This window comes from Pseudomyrmex gracilis, unplaced genomic scaffold (genome assembly GCF_002006095.1).
Source record: "Pseudomyrmex gracilis isolate BER0280 unplaced genomic scaffold, ASM200609v1 scaffold_97, whole genome shotgun sequence".
NCBI lineage: Eukaryota > Metazoa > Arthropoda > Insecta > Hymenoptera > Formicidae > Pseudomyrmex > Pseudomyrmex gracilis.
In genome coordinates this window covers 131310-158830 of record NW_018020681.1, presented here as the reverse complement: position 1 = coordinate 158830, position 27521 = coordinate 131310, and the positions used below count along the sequence as shown (strand labels likewise).

The 27521-nt window shown below is 38.4% G+C and overlaps 1 protein-coding gene across 2 annotated transcripts in view; it reads right to left on the bottom strand.

The window, feature by feature from the left end:
* LOC109855737 (neurogenic protein mastermind) overlaps positions 1-27521 on the bottom strand; it is a 157411-nt gene that overhangs the window by 35085 nt on the left and 94805 nt on the right. For both annotated transcript variants that reach the window (XM_020430289.1, XM_020430290.1), the window contains exon 2: positions 15657-17414. In XM_020430289.1, the coding sequence (XP_020285878.1) occupies positions 15657-17414 (1758 nt within the window). The remainder of the gene's footprint in view (positions 1-15656; positions 17415-27521) is intronic.

Here is a 27521-nt window from a genome sequence, read left to right as displayed (position 1 = left end):
TCGATGTCGATCGATTTATCAAGTTCCCGTCTCACAAACATATTCACTCGATTAAAAGCGTGCATTCGGCACATACTGGACATGTACGTTTTTAATCTGCTTTCGACGTATCGAACCTGTCGTATATTCGTGCCGTACACAACAGGATTGAGAGAGTTAAGTGTAGAGCTTCCGTCAGAGTTCGGTTTTTTTTTTTCAAATAAGCAAACGAACGGATCTACACACACATGTCTACCGCGAGTGAAATTAACATTTATTCAATTTTTTACTCACAGAATCGCGTTTCGTACACTTCATGGAATCGACTGTCGCGTAATCTTTTTCTCCGCATTTTATATCATTTACATCTCTGCAGCGCGTATATATATATATATATAACGTGTCGAGATTATTATCGGCATAAAAACTTTTAGAAAAGTAAAAAAAAGAATATATATGGTTTTATATACCAAATTATTTTTGAATATACGCGATATAACGACACCGAAAAAAAATTGTATTCTTGTTTTGAGGATATCCCACTTACTTTAAGTATATTTTATACTAAAATACGCGTCAAGAAGAGTTTCTTATTTTAAGAGGAAAATCCTCTAAATAGTAATATTGATAAGAATATATACTGATTAGAATATAAAAAGCCTCTATAGAAAAACATATATATCTCACTATCGAAAAAGACTATATTCTTAAATTAAGAATATATTCTTAAAAATAAAGAATATATTTTTAATTTCAGAAGAATATCATCTAAAATCTTTAAAAAGATTTTTTAAGTATAAAATCTTCTACTTACAAGAATATAATTTTTTCGGTGGATGGTTAGACAAGAGCGTAATAAGTATATACATCTCATAATATTATACATTATATATACGTATGTACATATACATATAAATGTACACAGCGCAATCAAAAATTCGCAGAGTAGGCGTGGAGATCTAGGAGCAAGAGGGACGATTTTTCTTAGGGATAAATAACGCGACGCACAGTTGTGGACAAACAATTGAGCTACTAGCTGATAACAGTGCTCGTTGGCGCTATTTAAGAAAACTCTAAGAAAAAGGTCCCTTTTGCCCTTTCGACCCTCGCGCTTACTCAGCGAATTTTTATAACGCGCTCTTTTATACAATTTTACATCATAACAAACACATAACTTTACTACGTGTCAATTTATAGAAAAATTACATTATTACGTTGAGAAAAAATAAATTAATGTTTCGTTAACAAATTTTTCTAAGTAAAAACGTACAACCAGCGTGATACTATTATAAAACCGACGATCATCTAACATAAGATAACTGTGAATTACAATCAATAATGCATCTTAATAATCATAAAAAAATATAATATCGCTGTCACTGGACTACACTCATACGTATTTAAATTATATATTCTTCATTTTTCGTCCTTTACAAAGAACAATTCGTTCCATCTTATATATCTAAACTACCTTGGTTCGATTTTAACAATCAACGCGGAAACAAAAGCATGAATCATCAGAATTTTTTTTAAAACTCCGCAGCGAGTAACAGTTATTTTAATCACTGATAATCTCTCCTTTCCTTTTTCTGGTTTCAGGTTTTTTAAGAACAATTTTGTGAAAAGTCTTAATCTCTTGAGTATTTCAAATAGAACAAATTTTTATACGTTACAACCTGTGTGTATGTTATTCCAAATATATATTCAATATAAACCAATTTATCTCAACGAAGAATTATGAGATATTGATGTATAAACGTATTATGAATATTTCAATATTACTGAGACATTTGAAAATATCTCTCTCTATGATCACGTGTCAATGTGTCACGAAGTATCCGCGCGACCGATGATGATCCGCCAAAGAGATCAGCATTGAATTGTGCTTGCGTCACGCTCCACACAGGAAGACAGTCTCTTCGGTATCATCGGGAGCATCTTGTCGCCGTTCGCCACAGCTAATTATCATATCTTCTTCGTGCGTCGCCTGTATGTAAGAAGTGTGCGTAGAAACGCGCATGCACAAGACGAAAGAACGTTGGAACAACTGAACAACGTGAGTCGCGACACTTGAATCATTATTATAAGTCTGATTTTTGCGCGGTATCTAATTGTCGTCACGCTATGCAAAACATTGTTGAGAAAACTTAAATCGATAAGGAAACTCGATTATTTTTCTGTTATGTCTGGTTAGAATAAAAATAGAAGTGATGTAATTGTCTTCTTTTTTTTTATAACCGATTATTGCGACAAAACTGAATATAATGCCTCTTTAATTTTTTTCGTAGCTGTACGTATGTATAGGTTCTCATATTCGCAAAAACTGTCGCCGAGTAAGTACACTTCGTTTGAATTCTTTATATACAAATATAAACATTTTAACCCCGCACAGACACGTGGAAACATATTTTACTTTTCAAAAATAATCGTCATCAACAATGTCTTAAAACTGATCGAAATTAACTTCTAACGCAACGTAACGCGAAATTATAAAAATTTTTTATTACGATATTAACTATACTTTAAGTAACAAAAAAAAAAAATTTTTCTTTGCAAAAACATAACGTATATTCGAAATATTAATTTGTAAACGTGCGATTATCATCGATAATTGTCGGACTTGCGTACCGGAAAAATTATATTCTTATAAGTAGAAGATTTTATACTTAAAAAATCTTTTTAAAGATTTTAGATGATATTCTTCTGAAATTAAGAATATAGTCTTTTTCGATAGTGAGATATATATGTTTTTCTATAGAGGCTTTTTATATTCTAATCAGTATATATTCTTATCAATATTACTATTTNGAGNATTTTCCTCTTAAAATAAGAAACTCTTCTTGGCGCCTATTTTAGTATAAAATATACTTAAAGTAAGTGGGATATCTCTCCTCAAAACAAGAATACAATTTTTTCGGTGTACTTTATTTAACGTGCGTGATCACTGACGCTTTTGATTCAACAGCGATCTTCGGAAAGAAATGAAGCAAGACACGCGCGGGCGATAGCCATGTGTGATCGAGGAGAAATTAGTAGCTACCGCGTTAAAAATAGTTCGGTAGCGGCGAATGATTCCGCGGCGGGGGGAAGAGGGAAGGCAACACCGAGCTAAATTCTTGATTTACAAGTGGAGCGGAAGTGGCTATCGCACAAAGCTGCGGTATATATGCTCGTCTAAAATGCACTCGTAAACGAATTTTATCGTCGCTTACGCAAACAAGTAACCGAGCTTGTTGCGAATGGAAAAACAAAAGGGGTCTCTCTCTTATGGAAAAGGAGTCCCCCTTTGTGTGACGGCTATCGTTTGATAGTCAAATCACGTAATAATTCGTTCAGATATTATTTCAACGGTAAGTTTGCGATAAATTTGAGAACGTAGATGGAATTTAAGTTTTTGATTTCTTTAAGAGACAAAGAGAGATTGACCTAAATTTTGAATTTTTATATATAACATTTCTATTAGATATGCATTCGTATATTCGTAGAGATTTATGCGTCAAGGAGTAAGTTATAAAGGATCGCTTGGACCGAAAGATCAGCTGAAAGAAGCGTTTATGAACGTAATATACCACGTCGGTCAAAACGCGAGTTATATTTGCAGTCATGCGATTGCGTTCGGTTCGCGGCCTCTTTTTGTGCCAAATACGAGGGAAGTGAATCAGAAGCATCGGTTGAACGAGAGATGGCCGGCGTTCTGAGAGAACAAGGCTTTTTTATCGTCATCTCTCATCTCCTGTTTTGGGAACGCGCATGGGATCCGCGCGAATCTATTTCTATATATACATTCGTCAATAAACTCTATTATTACAAAGAAATCTTGAAACGTGAGTTTTATATAAAACACGTCCACAGAAAATACAATTGCAAGAGAAATTGCAAGCAATCCTGACGAACACACGAGGAAGCCTCGCGAAGTCCGCTCTCTCTAAAGCGCGCCAGCGTTTACCGGCAATGGCGACATTAATACGTAGCCGACCTATCTTTAGAGACGAGCTAATCTCGGTGCGCGAGGAAAGAAACGCGGCGAGAAGCGATCGAAGCGAATACCGTGCGCGCATGAGCGTGCGAGCGCATCTCTCTCCGCGGTGGTGGTCCGTCCAATACCACCGGCACACATACGATCTACGCTGCAAAACGCGATGTACGAAAAAATACGTATCTTCGGTCGTGACGCTACGCGGTCGGAGAGTGGGAAAAAAACGATTTTTTCTGGAAGACGAATTGCGATTTAAAAATGCGCGGCGGCAGCCACTTCAACTGCGTTGCTACACGTTGCTACTCCCTGTCGGCTACTATTTTTGAGAGATGTTTATCTGGCCTGGATCAAATATATAGTTATGAGTTCCAGAAGGCGCTCGATAGTTCTCCGAAGAGGTCACTATTGGCCGTCGCCGTCGTGCCGCGGAACACCGCACCAAAAATACGCGTGTGCTTGCGGTCGGGGCTACTTGTCGACGCGTTCGTTCGGCCGCCGCGATATCCTCGGCGACGTGCCAGACCCGAGCGATGGCCGCCGATACTCTCGCAATGACAGAGAGAGAGAGGCATCTCTGAGAGGAAATATTGTAAACTCGCAAAGAATATGACACATTTTTTCGATCAAAATTTTTAATTTTGACACGAGAAGAAGAAAAAATGATTAAAAAAGTAAATATAAAAAACACAAAATAATTAAACATTAATTATAAAATACTTATAATTTTACGTATCAAAGAGTGGGAATAAAATATATTTTGTTGTTGAAAAATTATGAGCGCAAGGAAGAGGAAGAGAAATTATTAAGCATCAGTACGTACAAGAGAATGCATGACGCCATTGGATGTGCGTAATACAGCTACTTAGATCATTTATCTTACTTTGTCGGCCTTGTTATATATATTTTTTTCGAAATATCACTTCACGTCAAAAACCGCGCAAAAACGAAAGTACGCGCTGACGCGCTTTTGTATTTTTTTTTAAACAAAGATAGCAGAAAACTCGATAACATATCGTTTCTTTGTTGTCTATCTATACAGGAACTAATAAATTGTTTTTTTTTTTTTTCATTTACTACAGACCCACAAATACAATATTTCAACAATTTGACCGTGTAAAATTCTATTAAAAACTGATTTAATATTAAAAATGAAAAAAAAAACTTATATCAAGTCCATCTTGGTGGGCAATATTCGTAGAATCATGCGTGCAACACACACACACACGCTATTTGCAAATGGGGATGTTAATTTCCTTGAGAGGTACATTTACGGAAATCCTTGCAGAGCAAGAGCCTGGTAATCCCCGTGAAATTATACCCGCGTGGCTCATTGGCAACAGTATCATTCGCGGAACAAAGCACACACGCGTGCATTCGCGTTTGTACTTCAAACAGCCATATACCGCGTGTAACGCGCCCTTAATATTTCCAACAAGTCATGGTTCGGCGCTGCTTGGATTAACATACGTTGTTGCTTGTGTGTACATATACGCAAGTCATTCCGTATTCGATGGGCAGGAGAGATTCTCCCATCGACTCTCTCTCGATAATCCCGCTGCTGTTGGTGCTTTTATCGAGCGACGTCGCGAGAAGCGAGGACTTGATCGGCGGTTGCAGAAACGGGAGTTAAAGCGAACATAAAAGTCGCGTCTCCCATCCACGCACGTGTGTATGCGTGCTCGCGCGAGAGCGCGGGGAATCACACGGAGATTTCTTCGGCAACTCGTTCGTTCGTTCGTTCGTTCGCTCGCTCGCTCGAGACAATCGTGCCGCGAAGCCGCGTGTGCGGTATAGTTGTGTACTTGCGCGGTGTCACGGTCGAGTTAAAATTAGCAAGTCAACCGGATTCGTGCCGCGCCGGACGACGAGAGAGAGGTGCGGAGGCGCCTCAATCGCATGGCGAACTCGACGCGCGGGCAAGAGCACAGGCAAGAGCCACACAGTGGAACAATGACGAACGTTCGCGCGTTTACGTGCGCCACGCATGTGTTTATCTGCGGTACGCGTCGCGCACAGCACGGCCGCCACCGTCCTTGCCTTGCCGCAAGCAATATTTCCACGATGCGGTATGACGAACGCGCGTTGCGTCAATTCAACGATGACGATCGACGCGCGTCATAAGATCGAATCGCGATTGTTTATGCCAAACTTATGATCGATTTACATTTGGATTGCCGTGACATTGTTTTTTGCACATATCATTCAACGAACGACGTAAAACTATAAAAAGTGCAGATTAAAATATTACAATTGGAAATTCTTATATATTCTTACATATCGTCACTTCCTACGTATAATTACACCGAAAAAATTATATTCTCGTAAGTAGAAGATTTTATACTTAAAAAATCTTCTTAAAGATTTTAGATGATATTCTTCTGAAATTAGGAATATATTTTTTATTTAAGAATATATTCTTAATTTAAGAATATAGTCTTTTTCGATAGTGAGATATATATGTTTTTCTATAGAGGCTTTTTATATTCTAATCAGTATATATTCTTATCAATATTACTATTTGAAGAATTTTTCTCTTAAAATAAGAAACTTCTTGGCGCCTATTTTGGTATAAAATATACTTAAAGTAAGTGGGATATCTCTCCTCAAAACAAGAATACAATTTTTTCGGTGTACATAAGTGTCACATATGGGATTTTCAGTTTATTGCATAGTGACACTCGGAAAGTTATGTTCTTTGTGGTCACCAAGTATTAAAAAAAAAAATTCATAAGTAAGGTAAAAATTTAAAACCAAAAGATCCCTTAACTAGGGACATTATATGAAGCTTTAAACTTTTAAACTGCTCTCCTCTAAAATTTGCGTTTTGGAGTTACGGGATTATACGTAGGGAGTGACGATATATACATAAGAAAGAATTTCTTTCAAAGATAACAAATACTTTTCTTTAAAAAAAAAAATGTCTTACAGGTTTATAGAATACGTAAAAAATATACATACTCTTATTTTTTTAAGGACATATATAATATGCAAAGTATCTATGTTTCCAATGAGGATAATTACTAGCGTAAAAAACGTAGATTGACGTCTTTGCACACACACACGTTTCTGAGTACGATTATGTCATAAACTAACATTGCAAACTCACGGTGATTTTTTTTTAATGCTGTACTTAATTGTGACGTTTGTCGAAAAAATAATTGACATACGTGTACACCGAAAAAATTGTATTCTTGTTTTAAGGATATCCCACTTTACTTTAAGTATATTTTATACTAAAATAGGCGCCAAGAAGAGTTTCTTATTTTAAGAGGAAAATCGTCTAAATAGTAATATTGATAAGAATATATACTGATTAGAATATAAAAAGCCTCTATAGAAAAACATATATATCTCACTATCAAAAAAGACTATATTCTTAAATTAAGAACATATTCTTAAATAAAGAATATATTCTTAATTTCAGAAGAATATATCATCTAAAATCTTTAAGAAGATTTTTTAAGTATAAAATCTTCTACTTACGAGAATATAATTTTTTCGGTGTATGAAAAATTATTCAATTCATCCAGACGGAGCACGAGCACGGGTGTTAGACGTGACGTTATTAAAGTATATCTCCGTTAATCTTTATGCAAGCACGATATAATATACACGTATCGTAAGCCGCATTTGTGTCACGAATTATGAAAAGCTTCGTAATCGTGAAAACAGAAAAAATTTGCGACATTCACATTATAATTATTGCTTACGAAGAGAGAATATGCTCGGTCAATCTGGCCGTGACTTATACGAGGACAGACTTGTGCAGAGTCAATGCGCGATGTAGGTTGCGAACAGAGGGATATGGATATCGATTTCAGAGCGCGTGGTATGCACTAGCATTGTGGAATGCGCCTTATACATTATGCTCGATTGTGCGGTGCGCGGCGACGGACAACGACGGTCGTTCCATGACGACGCGCGGAATCGACGAGTCTCCGCTTGTAAAATCGCAAACCATATCTTCTACCGAGACACGCGCGCGCGCGCACTCTCTCTTTCTCTACAGAATGATATAATGTGCCTTAAAAATAAAAAAAATTAAAAAATAAAAAAAAACAACGCGTATTATCAAAAGACTGTATACATATGTACAAAATATATTAAATATTTCTCTAGTTTTTTTTCCATTCCAATATAAAAATTTAGATACGACTAAACTGATATACAGACAATGCGTGGCTGTTGCAATGTAACCTCCCGTTTGCTATTTAAAATTTAAACGTCCAGTGGTTTGACCGAGAACCAGCCTCGATAATAAAGACTTAGTGACATCCGACGATATATACGACTTATTGTATAACAGGCTTTTAACGTGAGGCGCGATAGAAATTGCGCGAAGTTACATGGCTCGTCGCAATTTGCAACGCGCGAACGCAACGATTACGCGAACGTTCACAGAACGGTGCATCGTCGCGTCCTTCTTTGATAAGAACGCGGCATTAATTTACGCCACTCCATTTACGATTTATCGTAACTGCTTCTCGTCGCGCGAACGTTAATTTTCTCGAACTACACTGCGTTAAATTTTCTCGAGCGAGAAATGTGCGCGATTATTTATACAACGTGTAATTTAAAGTTAGAAGATAAGTCGAGAAGCAATATGGAAAGAGAGAGGGAGAGAGAGAGAGAGAGAGAGAGAGAGGAAGAAACACCAAAGTTCTTCCAACGAAGAAGAAATAGACAAATTCAAAAACGATATAAAATGTCTGTCACACACAAAGACGCGAGAAGTTTTCTCTCGTGCAAATTAGATAAAAAGTCAATTATGTCAAATTAACACCTCGGGACTGACACCTGGGACACGTTTGTGTGTCGAATAACACGAGGCCTCTTTCGCACGCGACGGTATTCGGCTCGACGACGGACGCGAGTGCTGTTTCATTATCGAATCACGTTTCAAGTGGCGCACACGCGGTACAGAAACAAATTGGGAACAACGTTGCGTCGAGAGAGAAAAAGAGAGAGAGAGAGAGAGAGAGAGAGGAAAGAGAGAAAGAAAGAGAGAGAAAGAGCGGCGCGCTGCCACCGCGTTTTTCTATGGCTCGCTGACCCTGCGCGTATGAGTGTGCAAATATACACACGGGGGGCTGTAGTATATATCCGCTAGCTGGGAAAATACAGCGGATACCAATACATATCGGTGCGCCGATGTATCTACGGCAGTTTTTTTTTTTTTTTTTTTTTTTTTTATCGGGAACCATCATGAATCGGCACCCAAGTATTTCACTCCTGGTCAACACGCGCGGTAAAAACAATCTCGCCGATGATTAAAAGCGTTTGATAAAACGCGAACTATCGATGTCAGAAGACAGGAAATACTTGATTCGAACGACATGACAGAGCGGATGAACTTCGTACGAAGAAAAGGTCAAAATAAAAGTCGCACGAAAGAAAACGACGTTCTTTTTTTTATGCTCATTACGGTATGCAGATTGACATCGTTGGCATCGGCTTTTGGAAAAACCGCGTATCTTACTGATCTTCTTGACTCTGACAAACAAATGACGACAGTCGTTGTGTTTATCCGAAAGAGAGAAAGAAAGGAAAGCTTTAAACTCTTGAATTAACATTCAAATGCGCGATGCCATTGGCTTCTTGGCGATTCAATGTGCGTTTCAAAACCGATCGATTTGAATATTTTGTCAATTAAACCAACGGACACTGTTTTGCATAGGTGAAGAGACAGGGTTACCAACCGCGCGTCGTTCTATTTTATTTCGATCAAGGGACAATTAACGGTATGATATTATCGACCCAACACAAAATTAATACAAGTTGCAGCAAATAATTGGGAATTATAATCTGAGAAACCTTCGACACGCGCACAACAGTTTCACAAGAAAGCTGCTTCAAATTACAAACGATATACGAGACAGAGAAGTATAGGAATTAACCGATTATAAATAAAGTATCAATAAGAGCAAAGTATTTATGTTTCCAACCAGAGGATAATTGCTAGCGTAAAAAACGTAGATTGACGTCTCTGCGCACACGATTCTGAATACGATTATATATAGGGGAGACCGGGGCTAGTTGTGACACGGGGTTAGTTGTCAAACTGCTATTATCTTGCTTACTAAATCTTGGAAAATATTCTTCCTTTTATTGTAAGTTGCTACTAGTTGTGCTAGTAACGTGTACGAAAGAACTTTTCTTAAAAACATTTATATATGATATTTACGAGCACTTTTGTAAAACTGGATTATGGCAAGTAGATTTTTCTGATCTCGATTCTTTAGTACAATAATTTCATTGATTTTAAAATTTCTAATTGCAATTTTATCTTATGTATAGAAAATATGGTAGTTTTAAATAAGTTTTCCTATATATTTATTTAATCGTCATCGCATCGCAGTTTATACATATAATATCTTTTATTTAAAATGAACGTTTGGGATAAGTTGACTCAAATTGAGACGGGATAAGTTGTCACACGGTGAGCATGCGCGAAGAAGTAATTGCAGTGATCGTTATGCGTCGTTATAACTTTTTCAGTATCTGTCATTGTTTTTTTTTTTTAAAGATTAGATTATTAATTATGTTTTATAGTTTTTAACTGATTTAGTATTGTGGAATCATTTAAACTTGTTTTATATATATATATGATTATTAATATTGTGTATAAATGCTTTATACTTAATGTATAATGTTATGTACTCTCAATAAATTTAATAAAATAAAAAACAGAAATTTTATCTTATTGTTTCTCTGCATAAAAGACATGTGACAATTAACCCTGGGTATGGGGCAGGTTGACAAATCTGCGCGATTGTACTTAACATTAAAATACTATTTTGTGTAAAGATATATAAGAATAATATTTGTTTTTTCTTAAAGCTAAAGGATGTGACTATTATATAATGTACCTAATATTGCATAATATTGCGTACATTTTTTTTTTTTTTACAATCTATTTTGGATGTTACTTTGTGCCCCGGTTTCCCCTACATTACAAACCGACATAGCAACGTCGCGAACTCTCGATAATTTTTGTTTTTTTTAAGCATAAATAGTCATTTCTGTCAGAGAGTTTAATTCTTTGGTTCAACTTTCGACTTGTTATAAATAAAGTTGCACTACTGAGATAAACACGCTGTGCACGCTTAAGTTATCACTGGAAACATCTGCGTGAAATTTTTGACATTGCTCGCGACGTTGAAAAGAAAATTCCGAGAAGTCCGCATTATTCTTTCTCACCGAGAAAGCTATTTCATAAAGCTACTTCGCTGAAACTGTCTTTTTTTTCTGAGTTTGAATCGTCAAATTGTCACTAATTTTGATTTAAAAAAAATTCCGATATTGTGGTATATAAATTGTATGAATTTGAAAAATTTAAATTTTTGTTTAACCCTCGGAGAACACACCGGGTCAATTTGACCCTGTTCGTCGACTTTGATCAAAATATTTTGCTTCAATTTTGCTTTTTTGTAACATATTTTTTTACAACGTTAATAATGTTAACGACACTTTAAAAACTATATAGGCGTATTCCAAACTGTTCAAAATATATATCCTAAAATTTTTTCAAGCCAATCGGATAAGTGCATTTTAAATGGTAGCATCTCAAAAAGTGGACAAGGTCAAATTGACCCAGATTGTTCTTCTTGATTGAAAAAATAAGTGTGTTCCCCGAGGGTTAATAAAGATTCTAGGTTCGACTCCTGGCTGAGGAGTTCTTTTCGCAATATTTTAAATTAATTTGGGGGGATATTCGGGGGGTTCTTCACATACGAGATGCAAGTTGAGCATCCTATATGATTATTAGAATTGTAATTACAATTCAAAAAAACTCACGTGAAAAAAACGTGAATTTGATTATATATGTGTACACACACGCACATATATATATATATATATATATAGACATATTTTCCGCATAACATCCAGCGAACGGCTCTCAATGACTTATCATTCATTTATTAGTTAAATTTGTTTAAATTTTAAATCAATAAATCTCTCGTTTTGTATCTTCTCATAGACGTCTGTTATATAAGTTTTGTGGTGTAAAAGATTCGACGTACATACATTTGTCTCCTCGCAAAACAATTAATCATGTCTCTCTCATATATTGAAAATATATTTACGCGTCTTCGAGACCTGTGTATAATTTAAAAAAAAAAAAAAAAAAAACGGTTGATTTTTTTTCACGCAGTCGATTTCAAACAATAGTTTGCAAACTCGCCGCCGAAGCAGAACGTAGTCTCGCTGAAAGATCCTAATCTCTCAAAAAGCACAAATTCGCGTGAGTGGTAATTTCCGGACTCTAAACTATGTGTAATTGTTATAATTGTTTTCCTTTTTTCTTGCACGCAATTGTCCGACAAAGTGTCAAGACAAGCAAAACTAACGTTATATTTCTTTTTTTTTTTTATCGTTAATTTCTCCCGCAACAGAAATTTTTATTGAATATCCGCGCGCGCGTTCATAGCAATTCCCAACTTGACTTTCGTAATTGGCGTTGAATTAATATTCGTTGCGAGCACACAGACGCGGTTTAAATGTTTCGAAAACGCGCTTAACGGTTATAAACATATACACGCCCTTTCACAAAAGAGGAGAAAGCGGGGATGGTTGCAAGCGCTTCGCAAATTGTATCGATCGCATCGTATTTACCGAATGAGTTTTACGAATTACATCGCGACACGTTTGATTTGCACATTTCGATACGCTGTGCTTTCCCACCCACGATGGATACGTTGCGTTGCTTCCCACCATATCCGGTTAAATTTATGTGTTCTCCACCCAGCGCGACACACACACACGTACTTAAACAAAGAATAACTCAATTACCAAATGTATGATATTTTCTAGCTGTGCGTAACGCCAAACGTTAAAAATTGTAATACATTTTTAATTGAAAAAAATCGTCCGGATTCAATAATATCTTCCATCTCACTTCATCAAGTTTTTTTAGTGTCGTAATTCAGGGAAAGATTTATCGACGTGTGATTGCGACTTCGAAGTATTCTGCGCTATCAGCGCATAAATGGTAGCTTCCGAAGCTCGATAAGCGAGCGACATACTCCGATTTCGATTCGAGACTTCCGTTTCGATAACGATTCGAAGCGTCCAACGACAAGATATTACGAAAACAACGTGACAAAATCCCGTTTTGTGTGCGTAATGATATGTAAGTGTCGATTGCTCGTACAATACATCATCGCGAATTCTAAAGTAAACGCGTTTTTGGAAATCGCGTTTGTAACACATCTCCGAAGAGATTCAAGGAGAATTTGTTAAAAAAAGTAGAGAGAGAAAATTCGATATTAAAAAAAAACAAAAAAAAACGGACATTGATTAAATTTGATGTCTTCCGCAAGAAATGAATAACAGTTTCTGTAACTTATTTTTGGTTTGCTCCGAGATATTCGACATTTTGTGAATTTTGTCTGAAGATATCGATAACGATACCAAACGTCACGCGCGGTTATCATTTTTTATGTGAGCATTAATAATATTCTACCGTTGAGACAAAATTTATCGATCCGCAAGCAACAACCACCAGAGAGAGCTTCAACCGATGCGAAGTCCTTTGAGAATGATTAATTATGACTGTACAATATATCGCGCGCGCTAATCTCGTTATCACATCACGCAATATATAATGAACGTACCACAATCTTGTGGATATATTTTTATCGCATTTATCATATAGTCAATGATGATGTTATACCTCACTCAGTGAGTTTTTACACCGAGCACAAAATTGCACAAAACGATTCAAAAAATCACAGCTGTTGAAAATAAAATGAAAATCAAAGTAGTAAAATCAAAAGTATACAAAAAAAAAAAAAAAAAAACAGATATACTTGTACAAATATAAGAGAGACGCAGCAGCGGTAACGTCAAAAAATAAAGAGAAGGAAGAAAAGAGCGTCATTATAACCGCGGCACATTGAGATGCAAATACGCGCTTATCTAATGTGATTTACGAGGGAGAAACGTACTCGTACGACCGAGCACAACTAGGAGCAGAGTCCAAATCCGTTCGGGATACGAGCAGATAAGATCTGTCTGCACAGCCGCCGCGCCGTCACAATGGACCAAAGGATTTTATAACGGAGGGTATTCTCTCTCTTTCTCTTTCTCTTTCTCTCTCTCTCTCTCTCCTCCGCGCACTATGCCGAAGAATCATCCATTTTCTATCATGGTCAGCAAGTTTCCTAGATTGGCGTAAAAGAGACGGCTGACCCTGCGAGTTTCCGTGACCCGATGAACATTGCGAATTGCAGAATTGCTCTGAATATCTTTTGTGGATTCTAATTAACGTAAATTCACCAATTTGTTTGAAATAATATTAAAATCGAATTTGCTCAATCCTATAGTTGTTTAAAATATATTAAATTATATATTTTATTGTATGTATTATATTATATAAATTTATTACTACTATTAATTTTCGCTGAGATAAATACGCTCGTTTGATCGTCACGTCAGTTTTCCTAACAATTAACTTCCATTGTTTATCGGAAATACGTTTTCGCGTGGACGTGGCTGTTACTCAGAAATCCCTTTATAGACATTTGCAGCGGATTGAAACGGGAGAAAGGGGAAGAGAAAGGGGGGCGCGTCTCTCTTATGTAATTTAACGAGACAAGCGTGTCCTTTTCATTCGTTCAGAATATAATTGCGCAAATATGAACTATTTAATCGTCAACACATTTATTGCAAAATAACAACGATGATGGCGGCGTCGCGCACGTATTGTCAACGAGCGCAGCTTCGCGACTACCACTTTGGCGCGTATTGACGCGGATTGCAGGCGCAGGGTTAAATCGAGCAGACGGCAGTGGCGTCGCGACGCCGGCTGTGCACGGCCGCGCAACCCCTCACGCTACCCCTTCTTTCCCCTCTTTCCTCTCTCCGCAGCTTTGCCCGGAAGCGTCGGCGCGGCGAGAGAGAGAGAAAGAGAGAGAGAAAGAGAGAGAGAGAGGAGAAGGGTGCGGGAACGCGGGAAGTGGACTCTGGCGAGAGGGAAAATTTATAAAGAGGGGTTGCGCTGGCGGCGGGAGGAATGAGACTACTTGTTGCGCGTCGCGGCGCCCCCGTGACGCCGGCGCTCCCTCCCACTTTCAACTCTCGTGTATTTCTCCGCGTTTCATCGACGACCAAGAACGCCGCCACCACCGCCACCGCCACTGTCGTTGTCGCCGTCGCCGTCGTCGCCAACGACGTCCCGCGATGCCGCCGAACAAAAATAGACGCGTCGTCGCGGCGCAACAGATATCACTTGGTTCGGTATCGAGTAGCGCTCGATTGTTTCGCGCAGCTTGCCTTGATTGCTGGGATAGGCAACCGATTGGCAACAGTGATCTTTCTCGGTTGAAAGAAATCATTGTATCAAAACTTGAAAACTCCACACACAAAAACTCGGAATTAGTTCAAATAACTGTATTTGTTCAAACCGAGAAGGTGTTAAGCGCAGAATGTTTTATCGACATATACGATGAATATACATGATGAATTTATTATGGATATGCAATATGACAAAAACGATAATAAATTATTACATCCCCTAGTCTTGGGTTTAATTATTTATCTAGATATTATAATTTGCGATAAAATAAAAATTTCTATTAATTATTATATTTATAATATTAAGATATCCAATGCGCGTAATCGATATGATAAAAAAACGAATGAATTGAAAATTGTGAAACAATCGATTTTTTTGATATTTTCTTATCGTTTCACTTACTTGTATCTGGTTTCCGATGTGCAGTTGTTGCGCTTGATTGATACTCAGCGTGGACGTACCGGGTCCAGAAGGAGGTCTTGGCGGTGTGGAAGTTGTGTTGAAAGGTCCCTGCGAGCCGGTTTGATTAGGCCCGGCTCCTTGAGATCCTCTAGGCGGTAAAGGATATCCTGGACTTCCGTGATTTGGCATCGAGCCGGGGCTTCCGTATGGCGAATACTGCTGTTTGTAACCAGCGCTGGGACCGAGCATACCGGGCTTGCCACCGGTGGCACTTGGCTGTGGCCTCTTCATGTCCGCCAAACCCGCTGTAGCAAACTGCGTTTGTGAACTGACAAACATGTCGTTTGTCTGTTGATTTTGGAAGGTAGGCGCACTGTTGTTCTTGTGATACGAGCCAGTATTACCAGCCGTCGCTTGGGTTTGTCCGCCGGTTGGACCCGTGCTACCAGGACTACCTAAATAATCAGACGCTCCACCGAACTGAGGAAATTCGGCGTACGGAGATCTTGCTGTCGGACCTCGCGCTGCGGCGGCCGCCGCCGCGGCCGCTGTGGGATTGAATCCACCCAAACCTAATTGCTGACTCTTGTGCTGATGCTGTTCAGCCATTTGCTTGAGTGTCTGAGCAGCAGGACTCTCGGATTTGAAATCTAATCCAGAATAAGGAAGTCGAGCGGGCGAGTATTGGGAAGAACCAAGTGCGCCGGGGCTCGAGTTAGCCGGTATCGTGTTACCATTATTGGCGCTAACGCTGTTGTTGTTAATACTATTGTTCGCCCCGTTGGCGTGTTGCTGATTTTGGGATTGTTGATGAATCGCGTCTTTATCATCTTCGATTTTGATCTGACCGTTGTTCGTGGTCGGCAATCCGTTGTTGTTGGCGGAATTATTTGTATTATTAGCTGCAGCAGCTGCCGCGGCAGCGTTGTTCGCCAATGTATCTACACTCTTGTCTTCAAAATCGAAATCTTTCATAAACTCCGGATGGAAATCTGATATCTCGGAGATGAGATCCTTAAACGCGTCCGACGTAATAATCTCGTCACCGGTATCATCGCCGATTGTAAACTCGGGGAACCCGGGGAAACCAGTGCCGTTTGCCGCCGCGTCCTTTTCCAACGCTGCTGCGCACTGTTCCAGATCAACGAATTCGTTATCGGGCTCCTGCTTGCATTCGACTAGGTTACCGATGTCGACACAGCCCATACCGCCAGTGCCAGCTGCTCCGGCAGCGCCACCACTACCAGGACCGCCGGGACCGCCAGGACCACCGGGACCATTCCCGGGACCGGACTGCGGCCTGGATACCGCAGACGCATTTGTATCCGGACCAGACTGTTTCGGTGATGGCGATGTGTTCAAGAGATCACTTTTCACTGACGCATTTGCCAATGTCTTCACCGTCACGTTCGATATCGTGGTCATCGCTTGTCCCTGTGTATTGTTCGCCGCTGATGTCGTAAATTCCAATTGCTGAACGATCTGCACTTGGAATTTAGTGAGGCCTTCGTTCCCATCAGAACCTGAGGCACCGCTTCCGCCTCCAGGTGCCGGTCCTGTCGAATTTGCGCCGTTTCCCGGCTGATGTTGACCATGGCCGTGATGCGGTGGTCCTCCACCTCCGCCCGGGCCTTGCTGATGCTGATGTGGCGGCTGCGTACACTGCAGCTTAACTTGCGGCTCTCCGAAGCCGCCATCGCTAGTGGCACCACCAGCTGTCTCCAAATCCTCGGCCGTCCTCTTCAAAAATTTCTGTTGCTGGAATAACAAGAGAGAAAGAACCGTGAATTATATCATAAATACCAAAAAAAAAAAGAAACAAACAAAAAAACTCAAGAATATTCATTTGAACAAAGAAATAAAGCTCTCGAAATTATAAACTAACAATAAATCGATCAATAAGAGCCAACGCTGGATGTTCGTGCGAAATAAATATATAAATATGTATATACGTATATTTTTCAGTGTAAAGAAGTGTCGGTAAAAGGTACTGAATTTTGCCCATCATCTGGAAAGTAAAATACGTGTGGATTATTGTTGTTGATACCTCACAAGATATGAAAACAAGGTTTTTAGAACTCGGAACCAATGGGAACTTAATGAGATTTGATACTAAAGATGTAATATTACGATATCAGCGGTTTTTTTTCAAATATCGCGTGTAGTATCTCGCAAACGATCTGACCGACTTTTTTCAAATTCGGTACGGAAGTATTTTGAGAACAGGGTAATATTTCTGTTGAGAGTTTTGAAGACGTTGACTCAGGCTCACGGAAGAGGGAAGTTTTGTGTTATACGTTAGCATATCGCATGTGACGGGTCGATAGAAAACATTTGATAATTATTTACATTAGGGGGACCTCGTCGATTTTGATGACCCTGAAATATGTTGTCAAGGTCAATATTCTGAACAACTTTTTCTTGTATATATAACCGCCGCTCGACTTTAGTTTTCGAGATATTCACAAAAAACTAAGTACACGCTTGTGCTGGGAATAGACTATGCGCGCATTCGCGATTCGTGATTCGCGATTCGTAGCGATGCGCTACGTAGCTACGTAGTAGTCACGCGAATACACGCAAAAAGTGTGTTTGTATAATCGCGAATCACGAATCGGCGCGAATCGCGAATGCGCGCATAGTCTATTCCCAGCATTAGGTGGCAAAGACGAATTATGCCCGTCCTTGCGATATATTTTTGAACTAATGGTATTTCGAACTAATGATATAACAGTGTGAAAGCAGTAATTAATGTAAACATTCAGAAAAAAACATTTACGTACTATGTTCGTGTTGTAAGCGTGTAGGCGGGAGAGGCTTTATCTCTCTCGCAGAAGAAGGCACGTCCCCCGAAAAAAAGCCTACTCAACCCAATCTCTAACATGTTACTGCAATATAGCAACGTACATTACGCATCGTGACATTAATGATATTGTAATAACACAGATTGGATTAGGTTAGGTTAAGTTAGGTTTTTTTTCCTCTCTTCTCCTCTGCAGGGGGCGCAGCCCTCCTTGCCTACACGCTTACAAAACAAAAAAAAAACATGAACAATGAAGTGTAATCGTAAGATAAATGTGCCTAAAGTTTTTTGTGAATATTTCAAAAACTAAAGCCGAGCGGCGGTTATACGTTATAAGGAAATATTGTTTAGAATGTTGACCTTGACAACATATTTCAAGGTCGTCAAAATTGGGTAAGGTCTCTCCTAAAGTAAATAATTACCAAACATTTTTGATACTCCTTGGTCAATTGTGCGCTTTGAACGTGAGTTTCCGCGCCTCTCACTATTTTTGGGATGCTTTTTTAACCTTTTCGCTCCGGGACTGGTCCATATATGGACCAGCAAGAAAAGCGAACGTAATAGATGTTTATAAGGTCAATTTAATGCACTAAATTTAGGAAAAAAATTGAAAAAAATCCTGGTTACTTCTTTGACCTTCAAAATTAACTTTGAAGGGGGGGGTAGCAGGTTATTATTAACTTTTTCAGCTAAAATGCGAGGTCAATTTTAAAGGAAAAATCCCCGGAGCAAAAAGGTTAAGGTGAGTCCTCTTGTCTCTCGCTATTTGGGATAAGAGAGAATGTGATAAAAAAGAACTTAGACTACATGAAAAAAAAAAAAAAACAGCTAATGCCGAGATCGGTTTTTACATCAGAATGTTATATGTCTTAAACCAAAAATTCTATTATATTTGATAATATTTTTGATTTTACACGAAACAACTTTATTTATGGCAAGTAAACATTATTAATTGATAATGATTTCAAGTAAATCGTGTAGATACAAATAGATATTCTTTATCTTTGCGCCGATTTGCTACATCAAATAAATCGATTTTGAGATAAGTCATATTTGCTTCGTAAATATATAATATTTAAATAATTGTGTATTTGTCTTAAATAAATTATTTCCCAAGTACCGTTTGGAAATGTAGTCATTAACGATATATCGGTTTGGCATCTGTGACAAAATACTTTCTCCACTTTCTCCTGGATGCTCGAATCGATTTCCCCAAAAATCAACAGGAATATTACCCTGTCCCCAAAGGGTACTTCCGTACCGAATTTGAAAAAATCGGTCAAACTCTTTGTAAAATACTTTACACGACAATTGAAAACCACCGATATTGTAATATATTATAATACATCTTTATTATCAAATCTCATTAAGTTCCTATTGGTTCCGAGACTTAAAAAACATGCTTTCATATTCTGTAAAGTATTAACAACAATAATTCACATATATTTTACTTCTCGGAAGCAAAAATCGGTACTTTTTACCGACCTTCCTCATACTCATGAATTTTTTAATTGAAATTTCAATTTGTAAGTTCATATAGGATGCTGAATTTGCATCACATATACGAGAAATATCGGTTTTTCTCCCTTATCTAATTTAATAATATTACGAAAAAAAAAAAAACATCTCGGCCAGGAGTCGAACCTGGAATCTCTCAGTTTTCGTGCGATATTTGTTATTTATTCGTCTTTTTTTTTTTCAAAAATATTAGGTAATTCGTATAAACAAATTACTATAAACTAATATTATTTAACTCTCTCCTATAACTTCAACTTATTTTATTGATTGTCTTTTGAATCACTTGGACGTGAAAACCGGAGTGGTCTTTTAAAGACTCGCTTTTTCTGCGTCCTGTAGCTCGACGACTGACTCGACGCGAGGTATTTAACTCGTTGCCAGTGTCGCCGAGCTCGGTTCCATAGCTTTTTCTGCGATTAACCCAGGCAGTTTCTCACCGTACCTGTCAATACTCGTGACGCTTTTTCAGCCGTCTGTCTTTGTACTGATATCGTCTACAAAATAGTCGCGTTCAATCTAGTCATAGTGCTTTGCGGACAGGAAACACATTTATACGTTTCTCAATTTAATATTACTTATATATTGTAATTTACATACTTGAGACATATTTGCATTATACTTGAAAAAAGTATTGAATAAAATTTTTTTATATGCAGACAGATGTTTTATGCGTCTATTAAAGTACTCGAAATATATTTCTGTTATATATTTTTTTCTAGACAGCTAATAATTTTTTTGTTTAATTAATTATAACGATTCTGATCACAAAAGGATCGTGTTATGTGTCTCATAACACATAGTTTTTGATGTATAAATTATCTTGTGATTTTTTTCCATTCTTACTTAATTGAAAAAAAAAACAAAAGTTTTTTTGCTAAGTACGAGAAGCGATTGAACTAGTGCGCACGCACGCACAATTGCGCGCGCGCGCGCTTTTGTGTACACCTACATTTACGTTTGCCATGATTTAAACCGAAATAATCTGTTTTATTTGAAAATCAATAATATATATTATCTTCCATTCTATTCTATTCTACACCGAAAAAATTGTATTCTTGTTTTGAGGATATCCCACTTTACTTTAAGTATATTTTATACTAAAATAGGCGCCAAGAAGAGTTTCCTATTTTAAGAGGAAAATTCTCTAAATAGTAATATTGATAAGAATATATACTGATTAGAATATATATACTAATTAGATTTATACATATATAATCAGTATACGTAATCTATATATCTCTTGCGTTAATAACGATATTTTGTAAGATTTTTTAAATAATTTTATTTTTATCATTTTAAAGTTTCTCATACATATTACCTATGTTTAATTTTTTTACCTATGTTTAATCGTACGGCCCCGCTTGTCCTCCGACCCCCGCGCCTACTCTTCGAATTTCTGACGCGCTGTGCACAAAAAGCCTCTATAGAAAAACATATATATCTCACTGTCGAAAAAGACTATATTCTTAAATTAAAAATATATTCTTAATTTCAGAAGAATATCATCTAAAATCTTTAAAAAGATTTTTTAATTATAAAATCTTCTACTTACAAGAATATAATTTTTTCGATGTAATAAAGAATCAAGCACTCTCTATCTTCTCTCAGCTTTTCCCTTTCTTCTTCCCTTCTTGTCTTGTTTTGTCACTCTATTTCTTCTGATCAAATATCTCGAATAATCTAGCATCTCCCGCAGATTATAAAACGATAAACGATTCTGTCTGTTTCCCCACTAGCAGCATCTGCCCGCTAATCGCAGAGATTCAGCGTGCTCGAAGTAAAAGTGAATGATATTAATTTGTACAAAAAATCGAGTCGTCTTTCTCTCTTACATCCCGCGAAATAGAAATATATTATGTTCTAGTATGTATATATACAAAGAAAAATAAATTCTCTGCGAGAGAGATGCGAGAGACCGTGTTTGATAATTCCGAAAAAAAAATTCCATAAGACAACGCAAGAAGAAGAAACAAACAGAGAAATCCGTTAATTATATTATTACGTTGTACGTTATTCAGTTACTCGGATATACGAAACCCATCACTTGGCAAGCAGCGCGGACTATCTTATCTCGATATTCGATATGTCTTATCTGGACTCATGCAAAACGAACTGTGAATCAAACATTTGTAATTTTGCTCGAAGCAAAATTTATCGTCTCACAGTCTTCAACGTGGACCGAGACAGTAACATTCCGATTGTAAACATTGACTTGCTTTAGAGAAACTTACTTATATTTCCGTTTCTCTTCTCGCTCTTTATCTCCACCAACCAACTTCTTCGCGCGATCGATTTGTTTCCAATCGAGATGCTCAACGACCAGAAATTAATACGCGGTAATGGAAATTCGGGGGGGGGGGAGGGAGGGGGAGGCGAATAGATGGCCGAGAAGGGAGGAAGAAAACTAACCAGTCCGAAGCGCGGAAACACACTGTGTTTGAACCGCGTCACCGTGAGCGTACGTGTGTTTCACAGCGAACTGATTTCATCCCTCTCTCCTTTATCATCTACCTTCCTGCGAAATCGGTTAACGACTACCACACCCGACTACATTCGTCCGGATGCGAGTTTGCCGAACTAACCGGTTCAGACATTATGCCACTTCGTCCGGAAATAATGTTCCGCGGTCCGCTCTGCTCCGTGCAATATTCCGCAAGCGTTGTTTATAAGCACAGGGAGAACCGAGAGAAACATTATATCCCCGAGTGGCCGAAATTCACCCTTTCGTTAATAAACACCGATAGGCGCGTGCCGATTGATTAGAATTCTACGATTGTATGACGATTGACATCGCGCAGCTCCTCAAATTAGGGAAAAAACAAAATGTGAAGCTTTGTCGAAGTGCGCGCTTTTGAACGCCGTCTCTCACGTCTCGGACTTTTATTTCTCGCGCAATGTATTGCGCAATATCGTGGGAACGCGGACTTGCAAAAACGGACTTCGCGAAAAGGGCAAGCGCGTTCGGATACTTTATTAACTCTCGCTCATATACACCGTTCCGCGTAAATTTCCGATGAAAGTTTGTGCTCGCGAATATCTTTCGAGTACGCTCCTCGTTCTTCGAGCGCTCTCCTCGATGCGATTACATTATTAAGAGGCGCGCACAACAAGCAAGAGCGAACTCGGACGTTCGGAGCACGCGAAGGCCGGCTTTACTTTCGTGAAACCCGACGATATATATAATATATATATATCTAAAGCGGAAGACGCCAGACCTCTCATAATACGTCCGCCACTTGCACCGTACTACGTAATAGGTGGCATGTTGCGCCATGATTAAGATGCGAATGAGTCACATGTCTGGAATTGGCATGTTACATTGGCGTGTCACGTTATTGTCATCGTTTTGGCAATTTACGTAAGTGGCATATTATCAAGTATACGTATTATATGTTGCGAACTGACTGTTATTTATATATCATTTTGCAATATATTACAAATGTCAACATTTAGTTAACATATGTGATAATTGGACCGTTTATTTTGAAAGTGGTGTAAGTCCATTTTTGAAAAAAAAAAATTAGATATCACGTAATTCATAATTCATAATTGACAGATATGTTAACCTATAAGTTTCTCGAAGCAAAAGAAAAAATGGACTTACACCACTTTCAAAATAAACGGTCAAATATAATAACGTCGTAAAATAAATACGCGTATAGTCAACAAGTAGTCTATTTGTTGACCACGTAAAAAATTTCACTTTTTTATGTGACACATTTTCGATTCCACTTGCGCAAACAAATAGATATATTGTGTCTAAAGATTTTAAAACTTTATAGTGTTTCCTGTTTTTGCGATATGAAAACCTCGTCGGAGGTGACAAATCGGACGTCTTGAGCGACGAATCTTGGCACGACGACACAAACAGCGGTGTGTATCTCGAGATAAGAAGCGTGTCACTAACCTTGATGTGTGTGCGAGCATGTGTGTGCGCGTGTAGGCGGATACACCGGTCTCTATTGAGCGTTACATTTCGTTAACAACACTCCCGTCAGTCGCGACGCGACTGTTAACACGACCTAAATATCATCCTCGACGAGAATGACGACGTTTCGTGACACACGGCCGAGCTCTCGCGAGCTCTCTCTCTCACTTTTCGCGATCACAAAACGTATCTTTTCGCTTTGTACACACACTAAGTTTATCGCTTCCGGGTTTTCGACCATCGTCGAAGGTAACGAAAGAGGTAAACGTCAGTCAAACTTCACAGAGCGCTCGGGGGTTTTCAGTTTATTCAAAGACGAGAAGATAATACACACGCGCGGCTGAAAAGAAGCTACCTACTTTGTTTTGTCAAGTGTGCGCGATATTTTTTAAATTGCACGAAAATAAAACACAAACAATACGAAAATATAAGAAAAACAATATAAGAAAAATAATGGTTTCTCTAAAAAAAAACCAAATTATACAAAGATCTTCTACTAATTTTTTTCTTTTTTGTTTAAAAAAACTTGACTTCGATAAAAAAAAACTTGTACATATTCACAGCTGGCAGCTATATATGCTAAATCGGTGAACAAGAGAATCATAATCTGCCAACTGATAGGCATTTGCTGCTTCTTGCGTAACGACGCGTTTACGTAATCGTCGTTTCTACGAGATAAGCTATCGCGCAAAATTTATTCGGATCACATTCTTTTCTTTGCGCGAAATCACAATCGCGTATCGCTTCCGCCACATCGTCGTCTTTAGCGGATATTTTAACCGCGAATTTCTAGAATCTTTTTTTTTTTTTTTTCGTTTCTTTCTTTTCCCGATCTGACGTCGCGTCTCCGACGTTTGTGACCGCGCGCGCGCGCGCGCGATCGATGAGAACGCTCGCTTCCGGCGTAAAAAATGTACGATCGGATTTCGACGCGAACTACGACGGTCGTAATTCTGCGATTGAATACCGCAAATTTTCGACAGGCACAAGCCGTAATACATGTTTATGACAAATTTCGCTGGCTCGACCCGTCGTTAATCACCCTCCCCCCCCGTTTACGTCTCTCTCTCTCTCTCCCGCGTTGCGACAACGCGAAATGATTTAATTTCGACCGAAATCCGTACTCTTCTGTCCGGGAACGGTAAAAATGACTCGCTGTATAATGGCGCGCGGTATTTCAGCGTCGATGCGAGGCGATTTTTTTCGTCGCATCGCCGATGAATGCGCAACCAGCGCACGGGGTGTGCGAGCGAGATAAAAAAAAAGAGAGAGAGAGAGAGAGAGAGAGAGAGAGAAATAAAAGAATGGCGAGGTGCGCACGATTACAGATGCAATTACGATATTCGTCCGTGCAAATGAAAATGCGCCGGTGCACTGCTGCCGGTCGCGACGCGCGTTTCGACGCATCGGCTTTCAAAAGAAAAATGGATTCCCCGTTGCGCACATTACGCGCGGTGCACGCGCCCCGCTTTTGAATAATCGTTATTGCTGTAACCCGTTGCATACACATGCGTTGTCGAGCCGGCGGTTCAAACTGTCACGCCTGTTTTAAAGAATCACGCGCTTTCAAACCACATTCGGTGTCGCTTTACGCGTCGCGCTATGTACGCTCATGCTCGCGTTTCAGTAATAATCAGATGTAACAACGTGTATTATAGGCTCGCAGGTTTAAACCGCTAGAAACAATACAGATGGAAATTAATCGTATGAGAGTTAATTGCGTAGAAAGTAGTAAGCGAAAAAAAAAAACTATAACATTCCCGACTGAAATGTATTCACTTCTGTAAAAAATTCATCCTCTCTCTCTCTCTCTCTTATTTGGTCTTATTTCTTAATTTTCATATTCAGCATATTATTTTTCATATTTTATTCTTAATGTCATGTTATATTTTATATTCATCTATTTATCATACTCATTTCTCTCTCTCTCTCTCTCTCTCTCTCTCTCTCTCTCTCTCTTATTTTTCTTATTTTTATTTTATTGAATATACTTTTATTTTTTATTAAGTTTGTAGTTATTTTATGTTTGTTAAGTTGCGCTTGAGAGGACCTGTCCCAGAGCGCCTAAAAAATAAAGCATCAATCAGTCAATCAATCAATCAATCAATCAATCAATCAATCAATCAATCAATCAATCAATCAATCTCTCTCTCCTTCTAAAAATGATACGTATATTGTGATAACTTTATTAAATCACAAAGATGTGTTTAAACGTAAGAAAAACAATAGTTCTTAGCTCATATTAATTTCCTCGAACAATGTTGAAAGTACACAGAAACAAAATGGAGTCGCTTCAATTAAAGTTGACGTCACGAGTTGGCACAAAAATAAATACTTCATTCAATTGCATATGCGATTAATTTAATGTCTAGATTCTTAAACCAACTATATCTGCTGTGTATAGTGCAATAATATTGATGTTGCATCAACAAAATATATTTCAATTAAACTGATACTGTTGATTCAACATCATTTTTTTTTTCCGTGTAAGATTGTCAGAATTAAACGATCTGTTCTGGAAAATGTGTCTATAGATGAAATATAGAATAGAGTAATAAGGTACGCGCAAACGTGTCGTTACAAATACGTATAACGATGAGGTTACACAACGCGCGCGATGCTCCGCTACGACGACAATGCGCGCCGATTCGTCGTGTCGCGCGCGCCGTTGTTCTCCTAGTTTCTACGGAATGAACTGCTTCATCTGCTTTGCGACCGACTGGCCGTCGTGTCCCATCAACGACGACCACAACCTCGCGAACGAGGACACGCGTTACGTCGAGCACGTATCACGTTAGTGCTTTTGCGATTAGGTGCAACGTTAAATATATCGCATAAGCGACAATAAAAAATGCAAATGTATACAACTTCTTAATAAAATAATATTATACTTGTATTAGTTGAGAAATTTACGAATCAAATTGTTCAGGAAAGTTTTGTGAAACCTTTGTTAAATTTGAAAGAGAGAGAGAGAGGGAGAGAGAGAGAGAGAGATTGTATAATTTCTGTTACAATTATTTGCGTTGCTCTACGTGCTTGGTTCGTATCACGACTCAGCTTCATAATTAGCGCGTTGAGATTAGAAAGATTGTTAGATTACAATTCGCGCGTCGAAACGATTTTTCGACGTAGCGGTTCCATGTTCGTACGCCTTTTTAGATCGGAATGTAGAAATCAAAGTAGCATATATTGCATTACGAAAAAAAAAAAAAAAAATAAGACAACAACAACGGTTATTACAGAAAGCGGTTACACACTCGAAGCCCGACGGCGTACCGCGTACTCGCTTACGGTTTCCGCAAGTATCGCGTTAATCCAGGGACGTACGAAGGAATAAGCGTGTGCTATATAATTGCAGTGGAAACGGTGCGGTTAATAGGGTGTGGCAGCCTCTCCGGTCCCAAAGTTATTACGATTCTGTATTATTGATACAGAACTGCATTACGAAAGTCCTCGGAGAGTACCAGTCCTGTGTGATACTGTGTGTGTCTTTCGTTCGGCTTCGAAACTTCGCAATCGTTTTAGCAGTCTCCTCGTTCGCGTCGAAGCTTCTTGCGCTTCTCTTTAATGACGTTTTTTTTTAATTATTATTAGTTATTAACCGCAAATCGGAGCA